At 36.5% G+C, this 15,049-nt stretch overlaps 1 protein-coding gene across 1 annotated transcript in view; it reads right to left on the bottom strand.

Annotated features, from left to right (window-relative positions):
• Positions 1 to 185: 185 nt before the first annotated feature.
• LOC150080779 (uncharacterized) overlaps positions 186 to 15,049 on the bottom strand; it is a 135,771-nt gene continuing 120,907 nt past the window's right edge. The window contains exons 5-7 of the mRNA XM_090381557.1: positions 13,335 to 13,394; positions 13,083 to 13,163; positions 186 to 706 (exon numbers count right to left, since the gene is read on the bottom strand). Of these exons, the coding sequence (XP_090237683.1) occupies positions 221 to 706; positions 13,083 to 13,163; positions 13,335 to 13,394 (627 nt within the window). The 3' untranslated portion in view covers positions 186 to 220. The remainder of the gene's footprint in view (positions 707 to 13,082; positions 13,164 to 13,334; positions 13,395 to 15,049) is intronic.

Raw genomic sequence — 15,049 nt, 5'->3', positions numbered from 1 at the left:
CATGTTTTGGAAACAGAAAGACAACTTTATTTAGAATAAATTCCTGTATTTATATTGGTGGTGAAAATCAGTTTCTTTTAGAGAACCTGGAGAAGAATATTGTTACAATAAACCATCATTGTGAGAAAAGAAATCTCTCAATATAATATTCTCTTTATTTAAGAAAATACAAGAATGGAGGACTGTGTTATCACCGGATGAAGCTAACAGTTCGCTAATGTCACACTGGCACTGCTGACAACGAACTACGATAGTCACAAACATCCGGCGGAACCTGAAGGATTGTTTCAACTGTTTGATTATCGTCATTTGATAGTTTATGCTGACAATTTCCGGCGCACAAAGACGATCCTTTATGTTTACAACTGAAAATATGTCTCTCCTGGTATGGGCTCGCTGCTCCAACGGTTATGTGCGATAATCGGCGCTCAGGTGGGGGTGAGAATGCTTGACTGTCCGTGCCTAAAGTGCTAACGTCAGTGCTGAATTTACGGCTTGGCTCGGGGTGACTGTTTTCTTCAGAGATGGTGCTTAGATCGGAGAACAAAAACGACCTTCCTGGGGTCACTGACAGTTTGCGCAAAGATTGTGGCAGGAGGTAGGAAGAGTTGGTTGTTCCATCTTCGGCAATTGTTGTGGTCAGTCGAGGTGCTGTTTTATGGCCCGCCTGCCTCCCCGTAGGTTGACATCGTATCGACTGAACGGACTGAAATGGAAAACTAAAAATTTTACAATTCATATCAAACTTATACAGAGCTTTTAATAAGTTTTATTTTATTCATTTGTTTTGAATGTTATGATGTGCTTAATTGAATTGATGTACTTATGATGTGCTTAACGAACTCAAAGATAATTGAATCCATTGTAATGAACGATCTATTCAAATTTATGAAACTTAATCTGTCGGATTATTCTCATGGATTTATCAAAGGTCGTTCCACCTGCACAGATATGATTTAGTTTGTCTCGAATATATCCCAGGCGCTTGACGAAGGAGAACAAGTCGACTCCATCTTCCTTGACTTAAGCAAAGCCTTCGACAAGTTAGTTCATCAGAGACTAATTAATAAACTGCATCTCTATAGTCTCAGAGGACAGGGACTAAACCGGATTGCAATTACTTGGAAGGCAGAGACATTTAAAAAGGTAAAATCTTATATCTTTCAAACCTGAAATTGGTGTCCCACAGATTCATCCTTAGGCCCGCTATTATTTCTTATCTACATCAACGACCTGGCAAGTACCCTTGGAGACTACCAAATCAAAATATTTGCAAACCACAATTTATAAAATAATTCGCAATACCAATGACTGCGTCATCCTAACCGAAGCTCTTCAACGAGTTATTCAGTGGCTGAAGGAGAACAAAATGGTAGTCTATGAAAATAAGTGCGAGCTGATGAGTTTTGGCAATGCACACAAAAAAAAACTAAATTTAATTTTTCTTATTGTATCAACAAGGCAATCAAAAGAAGTTAGTACAACCAAAAATTTAGGTATCTTTATTAAAGAAACTTTCTTTTGATGTTCATGTCAAACATTGTAAAGACAGCTAGCAAAAAAATGTTTCCTTGAAAGAATTAACCGAGACTTCAATCAATTGGAGACTTCGATCACCACATTAAGTTAGTCCAACCCTAGAATTTGCCTCACAGGTCTGGTCCCCACATGCAGCTTCCCAAAAATTAGAAATTGAAAATATTCAACAATACAATACGTTTGCTTTAAAAGTGCCCTTGAATACAATGAGATATCCTACCAGGAGTAGTGTGTATTCTTTGGACTTGAAACGCTGGAAGAAAGAAGAGAAAGCCGACTTACTCCTTTTTAATCAGCTGTTAAAAATGGTACCATAAATTGCCTTCATCTCGTCTCACAAATAAACTTCAACGCACCGACAAGACCTTTAAGAAGCCATCCACTGCTAAAACTATTCTGTGCAAGGACAAATTATGGATACTGCAACTTCTATAACAGGACTGCAAGATCATTCAACAAAGAAATCTGGAGATATTTGACACCCCTGGACACTTCAAGAGGCAAATGAAATTGCTAACCTCATCCGTTACCGGAACCTTAAAATTGACTCTTCTTGCAAGTTCTAAGACTGATTCTGTAATCTGAAGAAATACCAGTGCTCAACCTTCCTCCTATCTCTTCACTTATATCTGACTGATCCCTCTCTTATTTATTTTGTTTTATTTTTATCTGTAGATTTACTGTTTTGTGTTCCCTTTATGTACATTTACTTTTCTCTTTACTTTGGAAATTTATACTTCAAGCTTCTGCTTTGAAACTGTAATAATGCTTTGTAACTGCACCCTCAAGCATGTTTGATTGCTGTTTTTGTAGCTGTTGATAATAATAAAGGGTAAAATAAAGAGATAAAGGGTAAAATCATGGAACACTGGAAAATCTCAATTATGCAGAAGCATATAACTGAATAATGAAATTGAGCTGCTCGTTCATTCCATATACCTTTCATCCACATCGTTAGTGGTATCAATAGCGTACGTAGGCAGCGAGTTTCTTGCAGTTTGTTGATGAGAAGAGGTGGAATTGTAGCGTGAATGCGTTACAGAATAGCTAGTGCCTGACCTGCTTAAAGAAATCCTCTACTAAAAACATTTGACATTCAACTGAAGCCTGCAATGACTGAGATAGCCGAGGGAATAATGATTCCATCAAGTATTCTTATAGGCTACTCGTAAAAATAGGCAACGAGGAACGATGAAAAAACTCTTACAATCTTCAAGAAACGTGTTGCTCAATCAACCTCATTGAGCTTCTATAACCTACTTCAGCAGTATGCAGTTTTGGGTCATCTTGTTGAAGCAATTAACTTTTCTTAAAATTCTTAAAGCAAAAGTTTATATCGCACACCAAAAAAGAGAAGGCAATGCATATTACACTGTAATAGGCTTAGCTAACTGTATAGCAATTTATATTTTTTAAACTAATATTACTGAAAATACGGCCTCCAGGTAATCATGTCTCGGATGTTCTTTTCCGAGTTCTGTAATCCGCTTGTCTCATCGGGTTGTCATTGCGTTTGTATTTTCCCTGTCTTTAACTCAACCGTTGGTTCAATTATTTTTGAATGTGTTTCATAGTATCACGACTTACCTTGGTAGCTCTATTTTCACAGCAAACATGTTTTCAACACTAACTCGCCTCTTTGACCTTTAATGCTGGTCATAGCCTGTCTCCGCTCGTGCTTCGGCAATAAACTAAATGGTCAGATTTGCAACTGATCACCACATTAATCTTTCCAACTGATGTTGTCTACGAGATATATATCCCAGTTGTATCTCAAGACCAGCGAGTTATGTACGAAATGAATCAATCTGTTCAATTTCAGACAAAGGTTACCCCTCTTCATCACTTCGATTTCTTTATTTTTCGTTACAAAAATTTTGTAACGAAAAACCGTCATGCGAAATGCGTTACGAAAATTTATTCCAGTTTAATTTATCTTCTACTGGACCAAATTTAATGAAATTTTGCATGGAGCTTCATCTTAGCTGTATACTAGAGGAAAAACTTTCAAACCTCTGAAAATTGCAGTAGTTTTTCCAGGATAGTGGAAAATATGAACATATGTTCAAGGAATTTCTCACGTAATAAACGAGGTAATGTGGATATATAGCATATAGTTCGAAAGCTAAGAAATTTAGAAACAAAAATATTAAGGTTTTAAGTTAAAAAAAAAATTTCGATAATGCGTTAATTCGAAAACTCATCTGGTGTTTTCAGATTGAATGTAATTTTCTTTACAATTAAACTGAGGCTGAAAGAGAGTTCTGTACATTTATGACAACGTTCAACTTGGACATATCATCAGACCTTTCGATAAATACGTGTAGTATGGAACAACTATAGATGGTGGATTTAGTCGTGAATCTTCAATGTAAAAATTATATATCCTACTTTAGTCATCACAGACCAATACTTTCAGTAACCGATATGTAATTGTTATTAATAAAATAAAAATATTGTTATATTATTATCCATGAATTTTATTAATATCTGAAAAAAATTAAAACGTTTTTAACGACTGCAGATGACTCTTAAATGTAAAAGAAGTTAAATATACTAGCGGCAGGACACATTATGTACCTGCTACAGGATTTTAATTTTTCCTTTTAAATTCACTTTTGCCTATAAATGTTTATGCGCCATTAAACCCCCATAACACACACACACACACACACCTATAAATGTCTTGTTGACAAGCTTCATTCCCCTTACTTCCAAGGGGAATGAAGGATCATCGTAACTTTGTGGTGATATTTTACGGACAATTTCACGAATTGTGTGGGAATCAAAATACTTGTACATAGAAAAATTGTAAAATAACTTAAATTTTAAGAAAAATTGTGCGTTAAAAGCACCATTTTGGTACATGCTGAGGAAACCCAGGAAACTGGCTTAATACCACTTTTTTAAATATTATACGCAAGAGACAGCTGAATATCGAATAAGAAAACAAACATTTCTTAAGCCTCAACGTAGCACGTGAATGGTATATCGAAAATTATAGGTCGGAAGGTTAAGAAGACCAAACGTTTGTTTGTTGGAGGGATCCTAGTTTGTGCAGCGATTGCTTTGGTCACAGTGCATAGATTCATTACTGTGTTACGTGAGATCTTTATCGAGCTCAGTCTGTACGTGTTGCGAGGGTTACATGTGTTTCAGGGGAGCAGAGGGAGAATATGTCCTTTAACCATGCGTATAAGTGTATGCATATAACTGTTCCTAGGTCTATCTAAATCTCAAAAACGTGGTCGTCATTCCCCCCACCCCTTATGATTATACAGTAATGGGGGTGGTGTGTATTTTCCGACCGATTAATATCCGCACAGCACACAAATCAATCGAACTGATATAACAAAAAACTTTCAGAAGGAGAGGGGAAGAACAGTATTCGAACTCCTTCAAAGGGATGGCATTGGTGATCTGTCAGGACAAAAAAATGAATGCTCGAACTGGCCTAATCGATAATTAAATGCGTGATATATAAAAAAAAAAAAAAAACTACGATATGCCGAATGAAGCGAAACAAATGTGAAAGCATTTAATACACGCATGTAATGTAGCAATATGTAAATTATGGAATTAACAATACTAATCCCTGGAAATATTTACCAATGTCGAAATTCTAAAATAATGAAACGGATGATTTTATAGCATAAGAATTTATTTCTTCTGCTCGTTTAAATGTAGTATTTTTATTTATTGTCGAGAGATGGCGCCAACAACAAAACTGCATTCCAATATGACCACCAACGAAACAATCTCGACTACAAGGGAGTGGGGGAGAACTGCTCAATTATTTATAAATCAACTTTTATTCGGTAATTATACGAGGTATCCACAATTTTCCAGTCTGATTTCTTTCTTCTACAGTTGTTTAAAGCAGCGTCTCCTGGTTTTCTGTTTTTGATTCTTCTTTAGTTATTAAAATATTAGCCGAACTAGTAGGCTTTTCACTTGGAGCAATAATCAAAACTGTATGTAGGTTTATAGTAATCACCATATTCTATTTTTATGGTACTCTGTAATTCTAAATGTAGGTAAGCTCTTCGCTATTAATGAATCCAGAGTTATTAAAAGCTAAACATTGATTCCATATTTAACCTTCCATAACTTTCCCATCAACTCAAAAGTAGTCAACATTGAGTTGGCCATGAGAAAGATTTCCTTTCGGGTTACCATAATTATTACTTATTCAGGTTTCTAGGTATTTTTGTCTCACCTTGTATAGTAGCTACTGCCAGTAGGGTGTTCCCTGCACCAAGAAATTATTACAAATACCATAAAATATTTGATATATTTTGTTTTTGTTAATACTCAATAGATGAGGCCAGCAACTTTGAATCTTGTCAATGCTAGTGAAAAACTTAAACGAACAGGAAAGTGGCATCTATTGAATTGAAATGACAGAGTAGAACGGATAATTGGAATGCGTGGAATTAATAGACCCTGATCTGTTTGTTCAATGATTAGTTATGATAGTGGCATGTGTGTCTCGGATAATATAGCCCATATAGTCCCAGTGTAGTGTTGATGGGGTAATCATGAACAAGATTCATGTAAAATCTGAGGGAACACCAACCTAGTTTTTTTTTTTTTTTTATTTCATGTGGCAACACACCTGGTATCTTCAGATGACGGAGAAATTCGGTTGAGTAGCTGACCGCCTTCTTGGTTTCTGAAAAACCAATTTCCAGGGATAAGAAGAACCGTGTAACCCTTTCAAGACTGGTTGACTAACTCGTACTGGAAAAAAAGTGCTCATGGTTCAAGAGGATTCGAACTCGGGCTGTTCCACAACTGAAACCATTCTCTAATCGTAATACTGCCAGTCATTCCAACAAATTGAACGAGGTTCAGTGTAAATCACCAACCAATCAGAGTCCTTCATTCATTTGCTCTTGTACCGAAAGTCTTGCATGCTGGGAAACTGGCATCCCTGAGAGATCTTTGCTTTGCTGGTGCAAGGAAAGTGTTTCAGGTTTGTCTCTTTGCCACATTTATGGGAAAGTTTAAGAGGAACGATGCCACTGTAAGGACAATCAATCCGTCATAGCTCCAAGTGTGGCGAAGATGCACACATGTTCTTTAATTATAGATGAAGAAGAATATTCTGGAACAAGTACCAAAATCAGCTCAGAATATCTCGCAATACGAGACAATCTCGTGTGTTGTAATTATCTCGACAAGAGAATGACGAGATAATTACAAGAACAGCTTGACATTAAATGCGCATTTCCTAAAATTAACAAATACTTGTTTATTTACTACTTGGATTTTTAATTGTTAAGGAATTATTAAAAATCAGAGGAGCTACAAGCCTTCTGGTCAGCCTACTTTGAAATTGCTTTATTTTAAGGTAGAATTTATCTGACAGAGGCACTAGCACGTAATACTGTTAGGTTCAGGTTTACGCAGTGGAAATAGTTGACATTCAAGATACGTTGCTGCTTCTTTTCTGTACCTGAAACAAACGTTTTACAAATCCAGATGCGAATTTCAACCAAACCACGTATAATGCAGGTCTCATCATTCTTACCCAATAATCTATCCAAAAGCCTTACCTCAATTTTTATGGATACAATAACGTTATGGACATTTAGCTCCATTTCCCTTTTTTATACGCAATAAAAGTTTTTAAATGAGAGAGTTTATCAAAAGGCATATTTTATCAAGCTTAGAGAACTAAAAGTATAATTTATCAAAAATTGATAAATTATGCTTTTTTATTAATTATTATGTATTAAAAAACGAAATGCACAAGGCATAATTTCATATGGATTTAGGTAATTAACTATATAATATTGGTGTAGATACGCCTAGTTTACCCATAAATATGAACTACGTATGTAGTGTAAAAGAAATCGTTTTTAATTGTATCCCATATTGTGGGTGCCTTCACAACGAGATAGCTGCTATTTCACTACTTCAAATAAATAACGCTTCTCTAGTAGAGAAGACTTATTTATTTTCAGTGGATAACGCCACCCAGACGATCGTTTCGAAGAAATTAGGCCTTGTGCATTTCGTCTTCTAATACATTATTATTTATTCACCATTTGGCATCTCTCATATTGTGGAAATAACTTCGCAACTGTCATGGCATGTCCATAACCAGGGTACCTACCCACCCACCGATGAAGCCAACTAGCTTCGAACCGATCGTCTGAGTTGTTGTATCCACTGAAAATAACAATAGTCTTCTCTACTAGAGAAGCGTTATTTATTCGAAGTATTAGAACCAGCTATCTCGTTGTGAAGGCAGCCACAATATGAGATTCAATTAAAACGTTGCCCTTACACTACTTACGTAGTTCAAATTTATGGGTAAATTATGGTGTATCTACACCACCAATATTATATACTTAATTATTATGAAACGCTTGCTTGAAATATATCAACCAACAGTCACTAAACAGTCGTCATGAGACCAAAAGTAAGATATTCCAAAGCTTCTTTACAACTGTTTATTTTTATATTTCCTGATCTAATCGAATTCAGGAATTTTAGATTGCTCCAAACAGGAGTTGTATTAGAACCTTAAAATAACCTAGAACCGTGCGGAAGATGAAAGTCAAAATAGAAGATACTTGTTGACTTTGGACTTGAATTTCTGTAGATTGCAATTTTCAGGAAATACATTCGAAAGAAAGTCAAAAACCGGGAACCCTTTTCTTAAACCGACTAATTCAGCAACGTTGTGAAAAAAAACCCCCTAAAAATCCCTTGAGTCCTGTGGATGGTGTTCATATCCGTAATGAGGTCAAATAAGGTTCATATGCGATGGCATGTCTGCTGTTGTTCCTGTTTTTGAGCCATCATTGTATTCGTTAGCACTGAGAATTTGCAATTGTGTACGCAACATGGAGTTTCCTGATAGAGAGATTTTTCTGCTCGTTTTTTCCTCATTGTTGAAAGGAGTAATCATAAACTAGCAATACTTACAGCAGCGGACAAAAAAAAAAAAGAAAACTGCATCCCTTGTGAATTTTGCACATGTGTTTTGCGCTGCATTGTGGGTTATAGAAATGTTCGAAATGCATTTGTTAGATGGGATATATATATCTCTGTGAAGGAAATCCAGTAAATATACTCCACCTGATATACCTAATTGCCATAAATATCTTCCCAAAGAGTAAAATGCGTAATTAATGGAAATAAGAGAAATCATGCAAATGGCAATCATGACAACCAAACATACATTTTATTGCATTTACGATGTACAAATTGAAATGACAAGTTACCCTAATAGTATTATGCACTGTAAATCAGCAAATTAAGTCCTCAATATTTTGTTGTTCCTCCTCGAGCTGCAATTACAGCCTTGCAACGATCTGGCATAGAGTTAATCAACTTCTGGATATACGGTTGCCCAATTCGTGGTATGACACCCTTACAATGCTCTCCTGCAGCTGAATCTTACTTGTTGGCTTCTTCTGAGCAATTTTAGACATTATGTTCCAGCAATTTTCAAATAGGGTTTAAATATGAACTGTTGACGGGCCCGTCCGACACTAATGCCAGCATTTGCGGTATGACTTAAGGGAGAAAAAAAGAAGAGAAACATTGGTGTAAGTATGTTTTAAGCCTTGTGAGACAAGACAAACTCATCATTAAATGTAAATAGCTTAAAACTTCAGAATTTTGGTGTGTGGCAAGGTGCTGGCTGAGTCCTGTTGAAAAATGCAGTTTTGGACGTCTGTGTGGTGATCCCTAATAACGAGTTTCAGGCACTCCTCCAAGATAGCAGTGTACGTTTCTGCATTCACAGTTCCGTTAATAAACGGAATTCGCTCCACCCCTTTGCTTATTATGCATCCACAGATCATCTGAATGGTGGAGAACTATAACAGTAGGTGTTATGCAGCCAGGATGATATGCCACCAATTTTCGCCTTCTGACATATCGCTTCCCATCCGAGCCGTGTAGGTTGAATTTCGATTCGCCAGAAAAGATGACGGTGTCCCATTGCTCTTTTGTCCATGTAACATGCGTTTTAGCCCAAGCAAGTCGTTTTGTCGGGTCAACAAAGCAAGTCGTTTTTCATTTGTCGGGTCAACAAAGGCTTCTTCTTGGGCCGATAAGCATGCAGACCACATCCCAAAAGCCGTCTTTGGATAGTTCGTGCACTTGTTTCAACATCAGAGGCCATCTCAAAGTCCAGTTTTAGCTCAGAAGCACTAGCATGGCGATTACGAAGGCATAGCCGTTTCAAATATCGATCTTGGGAAGGAGTAGTCACTCTTACGGCCTGATCCAGGTCTTTTCACATCACCCGGGATACTGTTGACTGGTGGCAGCCTATTTTATCAGCGATAGCACGCGTAGAAAGCCCTTCCTGGGACAGAGCAACAGCTACACTTTTTTTCTTGGTGTCAACTGAACATATGGAACCATGCTTACACAAAACAGGATACTAATGAGCGTGTATACCCTTCCAACGCTATATTTATAGAAACGGCTGATGCAATTCCTTGCAATTGTCTGATGCAATAGAAGCGTTATCTGATGCAACACCTTTGCTTTGCGACAAACAAAATGACGGTAATCAAACATCTTATACATTTCACTACAGATGTTAGTTTTTTTGTCCGCCACTGTAGACCATGGAGAATCACATGTATTTGTCTCCTGAAAAATATTATGCAAATTCCAGTCATGTATTAAATCCTGTAGCCCGATTCTAATGGGTTTATTTCTGTTTGGTTTATTAGTGTAAAGGTGATCCACTAGGGCTCAAATAAGTATGACCAGACGGGATGAAATGGAGGACCATTTCTGCTGCATAATTGAGTAGCAACATTTGCTCCATAGGATGAACGGGAGATTCGTGCACTCGTACGTACAGATGAAGAGATGTTCTGAACGTCTCTAAGGAAATCCTTAGAGCATAGTGATGGACAGTATCTAGCTGAATGAGTTCACCCTTTCCTGGCCGAAGTCCAGTGGTTAGCATGCGCGGCCACAAGTAAGGTGATAGCGAGTTCGAGACAGTGCAGTTCCACGAAAATTTCAAGGTCAGTCAGTTTCATACTGTAACACAATTAAATTGTCATCTTGAATTCCATATATATATATATATATATATATATATATATATATATATATATGCAGTTCAATGAATATATAAATCCTTTTTATATCTGCTGTCACTGGAATAAACAGAAACTTATTATTCATAGGAGCTCCGTAATCCAGATGCCCCCTAATTAAACCCTAAGGTGTAAAAGTACTGTCGGTCAGCAGGCCAAGGGAATTTATTTTTTTATTTCAGAGAATCCTAAGATATGCGATGCGCTGCACAAAGTTTAATTTGCTGTCTAGGGTTAGGCATAGAAATTATTCATATACTGGAAAGTGGTAAAGTACGCTTTAAGTCATAATTCAAGTTCATTTTTTTAATGAAATGAATGCAGTCAGACTTCAGTGCTGATAAACAAACAGTACCTATTACGAGACACCCAGAGCTCAATTTTGTTAACTGCGACTTCAAGCGGTTTCTCAATGTAATTCATATTTTTCTTCACAGGAGATCATCCGCATACTCAAAGTTCTGTGTTTGGAATATCTTGTGTGATGTTATTGAAAACAAATGTGGCACTTCGTATAGATTCCCGAGAACCGCCCTTCTCCTGTATATGCATTCTATAGGGAACATTTAAATAATGTACCTGAGATGTTCTGACCTGAAGGAAGCTTTGAATAAATAAGGGAAGCCTACTCTCGAGGCCTCCGTAGCACAAGCTCTTTGAGTAGACCGGGATTCAAGCCTCTGGCCTGACTGCTAAATATGGTCGATCTGCCAACCCGTACTGGACCAGCGTGGCAGATTACGGTCCAATTTCCTCAGCATGAACTGCTGAGGAAACTTACATCCTGCAGTGTGTTTATAATTGCTGCAGTTTACTTCGTAGTCCACGAGTGTGATGATCCCACAGAATACCAAAACAAAGGTCAATCATTTTCTAAATCCACACTTACCATAATTAGATGTTTATTTTAGACAGATGCATTTCTGATGTTTGATTCTGCATTATTCTTCAAATATAATACAGTATTTGTTAAAAACCATACTGATTTTTATCTATGAACTTATGAGACTTTAGAAACTAGGTAAAGCTCTAGAGTAGCGTTTTCTCACTCAAGTGAGATGAGAAGTGTCGACAGCAATTGCTCGAGTTTTTTCGAACTTTTATGGAGAATCCGAAGTGGACTGACATTAATAGAATTTGCATAGCCTTCCATCCGATTAATCATCGGCAAAGACAGTGCAAGAATTAGCGACTGATGGATTTCTCCATTACTGAGAGAAAAGAGTTGATGTAATTGGTATGGGATGATAATTGGAAGGGAGGAATTAGTCATCCACTTCAGTAACGGACGATATGAGCAAGTTTCTTTGCATAGGGTGGAAATGCCAATGAAGCAAAAGTTAATACTGGAGCACAGGTTTTAAACAATTGATAAAATACCAACTAGAGCTGGAGATGACTTGACACCAAAACTATTCAAGATTCTACGCTATTTTTGCGAGGAACCCACGGGGGGACGCCCTTGGTATGATTGAAAGAAACTTATTCAAGTCAACTTTGCAAAGGTTAGAAAAAACCAAGATGGTGATATCATAAGGTAGTGCTACTAAATGCTCTAAATTTTAGCGGGACTTTGCTAGTAGGAGAAGGACGTCATTGTCCTTTATAAAAGGCGATGGTTATATCGCATTTGGAATATTTTCTTCAGGTCTGGAGACCATGCCCAAAAAAAAAAAAAAAAAGCATGGTACTTCTGGAGAGGATTCAGAGAAGGGCTATCAGATTAGTGACGATTGAAAAGCTTTTATATGCATATACGAAGATCGGCTGAGAAAGTGTGGACTGCAGCGGTTTTCACAACCACACATTTAAGGAGATATCTGACTGAGGTGTGTGCAGCACTGAATATATTGAGTAAAATGCACGAGGAAGGTTTGTTCTCTCTCGTTTGTTCGCCAGTTGGAATTTTGAACGTTTAACTCGCCAAGAAAAAAATTGTTTGCTGTTAGGAAACTGGAATTGGTGAAAGTCAAGTTTTAAAAAAAGAAAAAGTTTGGTTTATATTGAATATGTAGTTATATTTGTAAATCGTCATCTTTGGAGCTATATTTAATGTCAATGTATAGATAGGTGTGTGTGGGGGGGGGGGGGCACTGAGATGTGTCTTTCATATTAATAGGAGAGATGAGAATAAAAATTAAATATTTTGCTTGTATTTGCCATTTCCTGCAATTTTCCCTGCATGTTCCCAAATTAACAGGGATTCATTTTCATATAAATGCTATGGTATTCTAAAATCAAACCGAGAGTTTTACAAAAATTGGCCCTTACAAAACAAACACAACTTAAATTTTGAAATAAAGTTAAATAGTAAAATTTATTGTTTAATTGAAGTTTAGGTTAAGTTTAAGCTTGTGTGCCTGGTACATAATGTCGACTATAAGAGTATTTTTATCCATGTACATTGTTTCATCGTAAAAAACTTAAAGCAAGAGAAGCACACTGAGGGCTCACCTGGTCTGAATTTTGGGATATCCCAGTATTACCAGCTTTATATTCCTGATACTGTGAAAGGACGCACAAAAGACAGTATACCTAAATGAAGAAGGATACATGATTTCTTCACTTTAGTACTTTGTAGTGTAAATTAGAAAGATTTCACAAAGAGTTATGATTTAAATTTATTAGGTTACTGCACAGAATCAACTTAACCTTGTTCAAGTCACTCTCAGAGTAATGTAACATAATACAATTTAAAATACTTACATTTAAAACACAGATAAAGATGTCTGTAACAAAGAAAACTCCAAAGAAAGGGTCGAATATCTGTAAGAGAAAAAATCATCGGTACTAATCTAATTTTGTACAATTAAAGGGGTTTTTTTTTGTTAAAATACAGCTAACGTATACCACAGATTCAGGGATTCTACCATATTTCATTATCTAGGGCAGGGGTGGCTAACCCGTGACACCACTCCCGATGTGAAAAAAATTAAATAAAATGATACATACGCTATGTACCACGATAGAAATCGTGGTGTAATAGCGTAAATTGAATTTATAGAATTGCGAATAATTATTTAAGAAATGATAATCGAATGGATGACTAGTAGAAAGATGTACGCCTTGGTCACCAGTTGGGTCATTTATTTCTCTGGTGGAGTTGTCTCTGAAATAGAAATGGCTGGGTTTAAGAAAACTTGAGTTCAACCAAAGTCACTCACTCCGACTTAATCTTTTGAGAGCAGAAACTTATAAGTTCAAAGAAAGCTTAGGAAATAAAATGAATCAGGACTTGTCTTGGTTACACAGAATGGTATTATTTTAAGGGCGACGCTACATAAACTTTGCTTCCTTGAAAGGTTTTGTCAATACTAATAATCCTCTGCATTACTGAGTAAACGAATTAAGCAAGCGCTAAAAAAGTGGGTCACGACTTACGTTTCCAGTATACTCGAGGGAGATTCCAACCCATTTCATCAATAACAGTTAAGGAATTGTGTCGGTTAAAATGAAGCCCCGACTCATTTACTGAGGCTCTCAGTAAATGATCCTTCCAAGTTTCATTCAGATTTCAGAAATTGCGGCTTCGTAATTTATTTCCACTGCTCGAAGTGGAATTACCTGAGTAACACAAGAAAACCGACGCAATCAGAGATTCTCATTTGAAAGTTAAATTAAGAAACTTTCTCATGAAGTGTCTCTTAATCCAGCAAAATATATAAATAAATAATCACGGTACACATAGAAAAAGATCCTGGCAATAACAGAGTAAACCCTTTATTCCACCTTTTGCGTAAAAACTTTGAAATTACGAACAGTGTTTGCAACTGTCTTCGTATAGAAATATAATAAAAATCATATTTCTTCTAGGTTTCTCTGTCCATCATCTCAAAACTGAATTTAATGTAGCTCGGTATCGTGGACGCACTTTATTTTATTATTATAATTTTTTTTTTTTTTGCGGTAAAATGCACAATACACCTCAACTTCTAAAAATTAAGGTTTCATACTTTGATGAAGACAGCACATCGACACCTCTTATTAAGGCAGATTACGCTCCAGTCGTGTAATTCATGCGAAGTTTGTAAAATCGTTAGTGACAATTGTTAACTGTCATGGACCCCGTGAGAGTCTGCAACAGTTACAGCATTTAACCAATTAAACTTTATATCAAAGTCAACTGTTTGACTACCGAAAAACAACTTCAAACAAAGATCTGTTTACATCACTAAGTTTCTGGAAAATAGCTTTACTCAAAATACTACACATAACCAGTAAGCCATTAACTGATTCCAGGGCATATCGACCAACTTAAAAAAAACTTTGGGTGACTTATTGCAACTCGCATGTTGGACTTGTTTCTGACAGTTTATGCTCAAATAACCAATTTTGTTTAAAAAAAAGCGAAGTTCATCGGAAGACGTCACTGTCGCACTTGTTAATCATTGCCAAAACTCCTCCGCTGGTCATCTTTATTT

The sequence above is a fragment of the Mastigoproctus giganteus genome, chromosome 9 (assembly GCF_048544385.1).
Source record: "Mastigoproctus giganteus isolate SK-2022 chromosome 9, ASM4854438v1, whole genome shotgun sequence".
Taxonomy (NCBI): domain Eukaryota; kingdom Metazoa; phylum Arthropoda; class Arachnida; order Uropygi; family Thelyphonidae; genus Mastigoproctus; species Mastigoproctus giganteus.
This window is presented reverse-complemented; position numbering and strand designations above follow the sequence as displayed.